Raw genomic sequence first — 10,698 nt, 5'->3', positions numbered from 1 at the left:
CCACTGCATAATGCATTGGTTCTACGGGATCTTCTACCGTTGGTTGTGGGTTATTAGTTCCTGTGCTTTCTGTGTTCATGTAAAAAGTATCTTCTAAGCTAGATTGTTTTGATATTTTAAATATTTTACTATGATGTATTTTATCTTCTATGATATCATCTACATATTCAGTATGAAATTCTTGGTCTAAAAAAGACACTGCTTCATCATGAGTATCTCCTCTAGCTAAGTAATCATAGTATCTAGTATCTAAATTTTATTCATATCACCTAGGGTAAAATTTTCTAAATCTATCTCATCAATATTATATATTTTATTTTGTGATATTATTTTTTCTTCTGTCATTACATAAAGCTGATTTATGTCACTACGATTATCTTGATTTTCTTCCCTATTTATACTGCTAAATTCATCATCTTCAGATTTTTCTGGTGCTACATATGTATATTGAGTGAATCTTACTACATAGCTTCCATCTGCTTTTTGATATAATAAGTTATCTTGAGGGGCTAACCTTTTTTGTCCTAGAAAATCTCCTAAATTCCAATCTAGTGCTGCATTATCTTCAGAATTAAATTTTTTAGTTGGTAGTGCTTTTATTCCCTTTGCGCCTAATAACTTACCTATCTGATCATTTGTAAGTCTATAATGAGTATTGCTTTCTGAGACTGGTAAGCCTAAAAATCTTGTGCAAACTAATAAATTCTTTTCTCCCTTTTTCATTTTGTATCCTCTACTTTTTATCCCTATTTTTATCTTTTTATGAAAGGTCGAGGTTGGTAGTAGGAAATCTAGTGTAAGATAAACTACTCCTCATTTTGAATTCATATCTAACTCATAGCTGCCTAAAATACTTTGTCCTACATCATTAAATCTATCATCATAAAGACATACAAAAACTTTAGTTCATAAATTTTCTCTAGTTAAAGCCTTAACTCCTATCATAACTAATCCTAAGTGAGTCATTTTGAGGTGTTCACTTACGGCATATTTATAACTTTCTCTATCTATTAAATTTAGCTATATTTTTTTCATTTTCATGAGTTACACTAATCATTTGCTCACCATAGTGTTTAAATAGATTACCTAGCTTATATACATATTTAGCTGGAATTAACTCTAGTTTTTCCTTCTTAAATTTTTCTATTTGCTGTTCTACATCTATAAATTCTTCCATTTTAACATCTTCATCCTCATTATGCTTTTTACTACTACTTCCTTTTTACTAGCTGTTTAAACATCTTTATTTTCTGTAAGTTCTACAAATAGGTTTCTTTGGTAATTTAAGCTTTTCAAAATATTTAGCTATATTTTCTTCGTTTATCTGAGATTGGGGTTTGTTTACTTGTCCTTCTATTTCTTTTCCTTTTTGAAGTATTATTCTTTCTAGAGAAGCTAAACGATTTTCTAAACTATGTAGTTGTTCTGATAATTCTTCAATTTTTTCACACAATCTGACTAGAAATAAAATTTCTATATTATTTTGTCTTACTGATATTTTATCTGATTGATTTATTCCCTGATAGCTACTGATTCCTTTTGGGTTATTATGAAAGTCTTCTGCTTGTTTTAAAATAATCTGGTAGTCCCTATTAGCTTTTTTTTATCACTACTCATAAACTAGAATCTTATTAGCTGTTCTAAAATTTCTAATTTATGTTTTAAATTATCTTGAATTTGGTTGATTTGTTATATTTGTTTAGCTATTTGATTTATCTGACTATGAATCTTTTCAATTAGTTGTTTAAATTCTAACTTTATTTGTTTTAAGCTGCTAGTATTTATGGTTGAAATTAGAGTTTCTATTTCTAGCTTTGTGGGAAATTTTTTTAAATTTAAATATATTCGTTTTTGTAGGATAGAACTACACTGATCTTGGATATAATCTAATTTTTTATCTTAATCTTTAATTATACAGCGAGTATTACGAAGATAGTCTATAGATAAAGTAAAAAGATTATTAATTTTATCTACGTCCTTTTTAATATTTTCTGCAAAATTAATTTGATGATCTATGATACTATTTAACTAAGGATTATGTTCACTATGGAATTGATGTGTAAAAGTACCTTCAAAATTACAACGAAATTTATTTTTGTTTATGTTAAGACGATGATTATGACTGTTGAGTTCTAAATCTAAATATTCTACTCTTTTCATACACAAAATTAAATCCTACTTTAAAATTATTAAAAGCTACTATAATATGAAATTTATAACTAAATTGTCCAAAAATAAAAACTACTCTTATTTCTATAAGCAAAATGCATAAACTAACTTAAACTGTCCTAAAACTGAACACTGCTATGATACCAATTTTGGGTTGGGGTTAGTGGTTTACCACTATTTTGAAATTGGGCTGAGAATTATCTAATTAATTCTATAGTTATGCTATTAAATCTTCAAGTTGTTGTATAGTTAGATGTAAGGCTTCTTGTTTTATAGTTATCTGTCTATTTATTTGAGTAATTTTCAAACTATAATTTTCTAGAGATCTACCGGAAGCTAATGATAATAGGAATTGATATCTTAATTTTTGATCTTCTAATTCTTGTATAAGCTCAATACTGGTTCTGATTTTAATCCTAAGTTCTTCTTCTAAAGGTATAAAATTTTGATTTTTTAAAATTCTTTTATGGACATATTTCCTTAATATTTATACTCGGATTGCTCTCCTTGTATTCTAATTTTTTTTTTCTTTGGCCAAACTATCTTTAGGCAATGTTTGTTTTCATTACATGTACTCCCACCTTGAAGCTAAGTTTCGTTCAACATAGTATATTTTTATTTTCTATTTTTTACTTTTTCCTTTTTGCCTACAATTTGCCTTCAAACGCCTAACCACGGCTCACACGGGCTCTTCAGCTAAGGTCACTCAGTAATAAAATAGTAAACAATAGATACTACGAATGTGCAAAACATGTAATATTAATGAGCAAACAAGCATTCCATAAACTTAGTTTTTCCAAAAAGAAAATAAATTTTTAGAAGAGAAGAGTTACCCTTTTGAAATATTTAAGGAAAAAGAGAGACTACTCACACTTCATATTAATAAGTAGTATACTTACAAAGTTTAGGTTACAGACTCTGAAAGACTTGGAACACTTAGAGTTTTTGAGAGGGGTAGAAATTTTTAGCAAAGTAGCGTGAAGGGAGTTTTTTTTTTCAGTCTACTTCTTCCGTTGGCATGAATGCCAATTTATACACATGGTTGATAGATACATACAAGTCTAAAGATTACAAACAATCCTAAAAAAATCTATACGTCAAAAGTTTGGACTCAAAAGTCTAAAAGACTACTTAAGTCTAGGCCATAGACTTTACAAAAATTTATATGCCATAAATGCATAGACTTTGACTCAAATTACTATTCTAGATATGGATAAGAAAATTTTATCAATAAAAGATTAGGATAATGATATCAGGTATTGCTTTGGGCCCCATCGCATATCATTCAACCCTCATTTTTTGATAAAATTTTGACACTATAATTTATTACAAAACAGGTGTAAGGATTTTCACAGCTTTTCTTTAATGGAGTAGGGTAGGGGTCATCTGCTTTATTAAAGTAGTGAGTGAAGGAAAAGTCTTACTATTGACAGACACAAATAATTACAGACATAAATATCTACAATAACTTTTTTCGTTTCTGGTGTGCTTTTCTCTGATTGTTGAAGGGAGGATTTATCTTCTACAAACTTTGTCTTTTTCTTCTGAGATGCCAATAATTGATGTAGATGCTTGGAAGATGAATCTTCAAGGTGGATTCGTTGTGGAAGATTTACAAAGTTTCACATAGTCAAAAATTTACAAGAAACTATAATAGTTCAAAAATATTATGTAATTGTTCCAAAATATTATGCCTCCGTTTGGGAAGTGGGTTGGCTTTTTGGCTTTTTTGACTATTTGAGCCTGGGCTCAAAAGCTTGGTTTGGGAAGGGCTTTTTGACTTTTTGACTTTTTTGACTTTTTTGGTGAGAGAATAGTGTAATGATTATGGGTTGGATGTGATGTTTTGTCTGTTGTGGTTCAAATAACCTATTTCTGTCTTTTGTGGCTCAAAGAGCCAAAAGAGCCCAAATGAGCTCTTCCCAAACGACACCTATATAAGTATAATTATGTGAAGTGCACTTTTTTTTTTAATGTGTATTTATGTTAGGTGTATTTAAAATTTTAAAAAATTACTTAAAATATTAAAAAAAATTCAGTAAAAATAAAAAATAAAAAAGTAAAATTTTCTGAAAAATATTTTTAAAAAACTAAAAACAAGCAAAGGTATATAATTCAAAATAAATTAAAAATTAAAAATTAACTTTTAATCATATTCTCTGGCGCATAATAGTTTTTATTTTTTTTTATTACAGGGAAATCCTTCCACCCTCCCGTAGGTCCAAGGCAGCGCCCCATGAGGAGATCACCAGGGTGTCCTATTACCCGTTCCGAGTAAGAGACTATAACCTGGAAGGAGTCCGGATCCTCTCCAGCCAAAGTTTCCAACCGGTCCTCCGGTCAATGGCCTGGATCTTGCCACGTCACCCCACTCAGAAAGAACGGCCCAGATCAACGAAAAAAAAAAAAACACAAATTTCAAATTTCCCACAAAACAGAGCTCCTCATTTTCAATCTGTAAACAAAAAAAAGAGAGAGGGAGAGGGAGAGGGAGAGGAGACACCGTCCATCTGCCATCGTTGTTGGACCGCCAGCCACCATTCCCCACCGGCGACCACCGACCATCTGCCATTCCTCACCGGCGACCACCAGGTTGAGAAACTAAAGTAGATTTGAAAGAAAAAAAATTAGGGCTTTTATTTGGGGCTTTACTTTGATTTGGGGCTTGCAATGCATATGCATATATAATGTATGCATATACATATCTGCCATCGTTGTTGGACCGCCAGCCACCATTCCTCACCGGCGACCACCGACCATCTGCCATTCCTCACCGGCGACCACCAGGTTGAGAAACTAAAGTAGATTTGAAAGAAAAAAAATTAGGACTTTTATTTGGGGCTTTACTTTGATTTGGGGCTTGCAATGCATATGCATATATAATGTATGCATCTACATATATAATGTATATATATACATAAAATGAGGAGCTGATAATGTATATAAACAAAAAAGCCGTCCATTTTGGATCTGTAAACACAGCTATGGATTTTCAAATTTCAGATGCTCATAATGTATATAATATATATATATACCACTGTCCATCTGCCATTGTTTTTTTTTTTTCTTTACATGCTCATAATGGTTCATTAAAATATATATATATATATATATATTTGATTATGTGCTATGTGCATCTTCAAGGAAATTTTATAGAGAACACTTTTCAAAAATAGAGGGAATGAATGAATATATACATTATCTTCAACACTTTTCAAGCACTGGCCGACTATAGGAAAATAATTTGAATCAATGCTTGAATGAATAAATTTGAAAAGTGCTTGAATTATGGTTCTTGAATCAGAGCTCCTTAATGACCCATTATAGGACAGCTTTGGCAGCATTAACAGTAGCAAGAGGCCCAAATATATCAATTGAGTTATGTTGTTCAGAATATGTTAGATTATCACACACTGAAGTGGCTAACAATGTCTTAGACAAATTTAGTTTTGTATCATTCTCTGGTTATTTTGAATTGATTTGATGTTTCCATTTATATTAATTATAAATGATAGTTATATGAACATATTAATCATTTTAGAGTGATTTAGAAACTGTTGAAAATCAGTGTGTTCAAAATCAGTGTGTTCAGATTATTGTAAACATTCAGATTATTGTGTTCAGATTATTGTTCAGATTAATGGGACTCATTTCCACTTTACAAGTACACAGGGTTTGGTGTTTAGATTGAACTTTTTTATTGTGTATGATAAACATATGCATGTGAACCTCTTTCTTGGATGCAGAAACACCATTGGGGTTATTGTCTCTTTTTTGATAATTTTTGTGTATTTGATAATTTTTTGTAGGTCAATGTCAATGTCAAGCACAAATGCAAGTATGGACAACATGCATGAAGTTAGATTCGAAAACCGCAATTGTCGATGTGGCAAAAAAGCTATGGTGAAGATTTCTCAATCAACGAATAATCTAAATTGCCTTTATTTTGTATGCTCCAATTATCCGAATGGTTGCAACTTCTTTTAGTGGTGGATCCCTCCACATATGCAGCATAATTTGAAGATGGTCGAGAATGATATTGATGAAGAACGCATGGAAGTCTTGTCTACTCTTAGAGAAGTAATTATCGTGAATGGGGAGCTCAAAGACATGACTATGAAGAGTAGGAAACAATATAGAGACTTGGCAATGGTGGTTGAAAGAGTTGGTGCAAAATTGAATTACGCCTTTGTTTTTTTTGTTTTGTTGTTGCTGGTAGTTGTGATTTTAGTGTATTTGAAATAGTATATGTAATGTAAGGTAGTGTCAGTATGACTTGTATTATAGGTAGAATGTGTATGTAATGTAAGGTAGTATGAGTATGACTTGTAATGTACGTTGAATGTGTATGTAATGTATGGTGGACTTGTAATGTATGAGTTTGAGTTGTAATGTATTTTGTAATGTATGAGTATGACAGATTTTTAGCACAGTTTTTGTAATGTATGAGTATGAGTATGATAGATTTTGTAATGACTTGTAATGTACGATAGATTTTCATGACAGAGGTTTGACACAAGTTTTTTAACACAGGTTTTTGAAGACAGAATTTTCAGAACAGGTTTTTGGCTATGTATTTTGAGCACAGGTTTTTGAAGACAGAATTTTTGAAGACAGTTTTGTGAACAGATTTGTAGACAGAATTTTTGTGAACCTGAATTTTTGAAGACAGAATTTTCAGAACAGGTTTTTGGCTATGTATTTTGGCTATGTATTTTGAACACAAGTTTTTGAAGACAGTTTTGTGAACAGATTTGTAGACAGAATTTTTGTGAACCTGAATTTTTGAAGACAGTTTTTGAAGACAGTTTCCAAAGACAGATTTTCAGCACAGTTTTTGAACACAGATTTTGAAAGACAGATTTGTGAACAGAAATTTTGAACTCAGGTTTTTGTAGACAAATTTTCAGCACAGATTGCCCTAAACAAAGACAGATTTTCAGCACAGATTGCCCTAAACAAAGATTTTGAAACATAGATTTGTGAACAGATTTTGAACAAAGATTTTTTCAACACTGTTTTTTAAGACAAAGTTTTGGAAACAGATTTTCAACAAAGATTTTGAATAAAGCTACAACATTCACCATTCAACATCAACATATCCAAAACAAAATAAACTCCATTAACATATCCCACATACTTCAACAAGTTTCACCATTCACCATTCAACATTAACATCAACATCAACATTAAATACTTAACAAGTTTCAACAAGTTTCACAATCAAAATACAGCAGCTCAACAAATTTCACCATTGAACATCAATAGCAACATTAAATAGTTAACAAGTTTGAACAAGTTTCACAATTAAATACTTCAACTTCAACATCAACATCAATGTTAAATACAGCAGCTTAGAGGCATCTCCTATGCATGAAAGTTGAAGTACCTTCCAGCTCTTCATGGCCATCCAAACCCTGAAAAAAAAAACAGCACCAACACTATACTTCAGCAGGACAAAATAAGCACCAAAACCAACATTACAGCAGCACATAATCAGCACCAAAAACAACATTTTAGAAGCACAAAATCAGCAACAAAAGTACCAAATCAGCAGCAAAAGTACTTCAGTATGCAGCAACAAATTATTTGTTGGCCGAGAACCTGTCTGTGAGCCTTGAGAATCTTCAAACCCAATGTCATACCCACCTTGAAGCAGCGTCATAAATGTTGGTTGTCTACAATATGCCAAATTGTTTGCCTACAATTCATTCATATTATATTACGATTCATAACAAGATGCAAATGAAAAATTAATTGACAAAACACAAATTACTTGGCTACAAATCTGACTCACATTATATGTGGGATATATTAATGGAGGAGGAATTGTACCACCCATGGCAACGGAATGAGGAGGAGGAGGGGGAGCAAGAGGAGGATGAAGAGGAGTAACATTTTCATGAATACTTAGATCTCCTCCAATAGATAATGGAGAAGGTCTCACGGTTGGAGTAGTAACAGGTCTTGAAGAACTCAAAAATTGTGCACAGGACTTCTTTTTAATGCTTGCTTGCAATGCCAGCTCACATGGACTTTTTATCCTTTTTTTGCCCTTACTAGTTGGATGCTTTTTCTTCAATCCTATTGGAATTTGCACAACATGATTGTTGTCTTCATGATTGTTGTCTTCTTGCTCACAGGTTTGAGGTTGATCATTAATACTTACTTTTTTTTCGGGACAAAAATGTGCACTTATCATGCTTTCAACATGTGCACCTAATGCAGCTACTTGTGAACAACAAAAATCATAACTTTCCTCAGTTTCAGTAGCTCTACATGCTATTGATCTAAATGCGGTCATCAATGTCTTATACCGCGAGGCTTGTTTGAATTTGACGTCTACTTGAATCTCATTCCCTAACTTGTCCGTCACAGCTTCTCCTCTTGCTTGTTTGGTCCACCTCTTCATAATGTATTATGAAAGAATCTCTTTCAACTTCAATATTTCTCTCATAACCTTTAAACAGTGACTGCACAAAATCCCTTTCCTTTCAAACTTTGAACAACTACAAGCCAAAGAGCCATCCATTTCCATTTTCACTTTCCTTGCATTTTTCCCAATAGCATCAACAACTGTGTATAGGCTACAACCATCAATGTATTCAATTGCTTGTATGTCTGATTCAACAGAAAGAAAATACTCATCTTGAAACTCCTCAAAAATATTTTTAGTGTACACATTACCCATTTGACTCAACATTATGAATGGCGCTCGCATCCTTGGCAACCTTTGGCATAAAGCATATCCAGCTTCTAACTCCTTGTACCGCTTCTCACAGAGTACCCTTTCAAAATGCATGAAGAATTCATTTAAATTAAAATCAGAACGAATATAATCCTTCAAAAATGCATTAAAAGATTTACTAAGTTGTGTTATACTCATTCCCGCAGCCCATGTTGATCTAACATATGGCCAGCCCCATTTTTCCTTCACCCCAAAAATCAACTTCAACCAATGATTGTCATGAGCATCATATGTATCAAGCATTTCCCCCCACTTCATTTCCCATTCATTTTCATCCTCAATATCAAACATGAATCTATTTAATACACCTTTCACCCCCTTATCTTGAAAGAGACAATTACCATCCCTTAATGCATTTTGCATCAAGTGCCAAGTGCACAAACGGTGACTCGTGTCAAGCATGACAATGGGTATGGCCTTAGCCATTGCAGCATCTTGATCGGTAAACAAAGTTTTTGGTGCCTTTTTGGACATAGCCTCTAAAAAAGTTTGAAATAACCATACAAATGTTTCGGCAGTCTCATCATATAACAACGCAGCACCAAAGACAACTGTTTCTCTATGGTGATTAAATCCCACAAAAGATGCAAATAGCCTATGCTCTTTATTTAACTTGTAGGTAGTATCAAATATAACTACATCGCCAAATTGGGCATAATCCATGACCATTTGTGCATCGGCCCAAAACATATTCGTTATTTGCTCTTCATTGTCTAATTGGAAAGCATAAAAAAAAGATGGATTCTCCAAAGATTTTTGTTGAAAGTATTGCAACACATTACCTACTTCCCCATACGCTAAACTTTTTTGTCTTTTGGTTCTCAAGTAATTTTTTTGATCTAATTTCATAAAACCAAGAGAGTGCCGCCCTCCAGCTTCCCTACCCATCAGTTCAAAAGACTGCCCTAAACGAAGACCAGACTCTGAGGCTAAGTCTAACTCAATTGCTTGGGTATCTGATATCTTTCTTTGCGATGGCAACATATGAGCACAATCAAGAGATACAAGTTCATGGTTGTGTTTTTCTTTGAAATCAATCACAACAAATTTCCCATTATTGACATCCAATTTAACAAAAAGTCGGGCCTCACAACCAGTCCTAGTTTCAGCTCTAGGGGTTTTTGTCAATGGGTCTCGCTTGTCAACCTTCCAAAATCCCTCTTTGTTGTAAACCAAATTTCTAGAAATAATTTGTTTTGTTAACTTGTTCTTCTTACAATATTCCCTTCTTATGCTAAATCCCATTCTTCCTTCATATGCATTATAAAAATCGTACGCACTTTCTTCCGAATCAAAGGTCATTCCTACTTTTGGCTTCCAACCACAATCATTGTCAGGTTCCATATCCATATAAAAACGCAACTGAAAAGTAGAGGCAATCAAACGGTAGAACAGTAATTAGAAACATTACTTAAATGAACTTATAGCTTCATTCAACCACAATCATTTTTTTTATTGTTCTTCATTACCTTCAATTACAAAGAAGTGCAGGTCTTGAATGAACTTATAGACAACAATATGTCAATGGTTTAGGTGATTTTTATATCTTCCTTGTATTAATCTGTTGTTTCAGGAGTTAAAAACTTAGGGAGATGGATTACAGAACATAAGTCATTCTCTTGGTTATTGAGGTTAATGAAGTAGATAGTGGAAGTCTTGTGACACGTTCCACTCACAACAGAACAATGACATCAAGCAAATTCAAGCCTAACTAGTATCCTTCCTAACTAGTTAATGTATTGTTCCCATTAATTATTATCAAAACCTAACTAGTTTTAGAT

General features: G+C 32.6%; 1 protein-coding gene across 1 annotated transcript; it reads right to left on the bottom strand.

Annotated features, from left to right (window-relative positions):
* Window positions 1–8,587: 8,587 nt before the first annotated feature.
* On the bottom strand, window positions 8,588–10,261 carry LOC145806915 (protein FAR1-RELATED SEQUENCE 5-like). The gene has a single exon (XM_082904769.1). It carries the CDS (start codon window positions 10,259–10,261, stop codon window positions 8,588–8,590), a length of 1,674 nt encoding a protein of 557 aa, XP_082760895.1.
* Between the last annotated feature and the right edge of the window lie 437 nt (window positions 10,262–10,698).

Source organism: Camellia sinensis, chromosome 14 (genome assembly GCF_055761805.1).
Source record: "Camellia sinensis isolate YWXY chromosome 14, ASM5576180v1, whole genome shotgun sequence".
Taxonomy (NCBI): Eukaryota; Viridiplantae; Streptophyta; class Magnoliopsida; order Ericales; family Theaceae; genus Camellia; species Camellia sinensis.
Note: the sequence above shows the minus strand (reverse complement) of the source record. Positions and strands in the feature narration are given on the sequence as shown.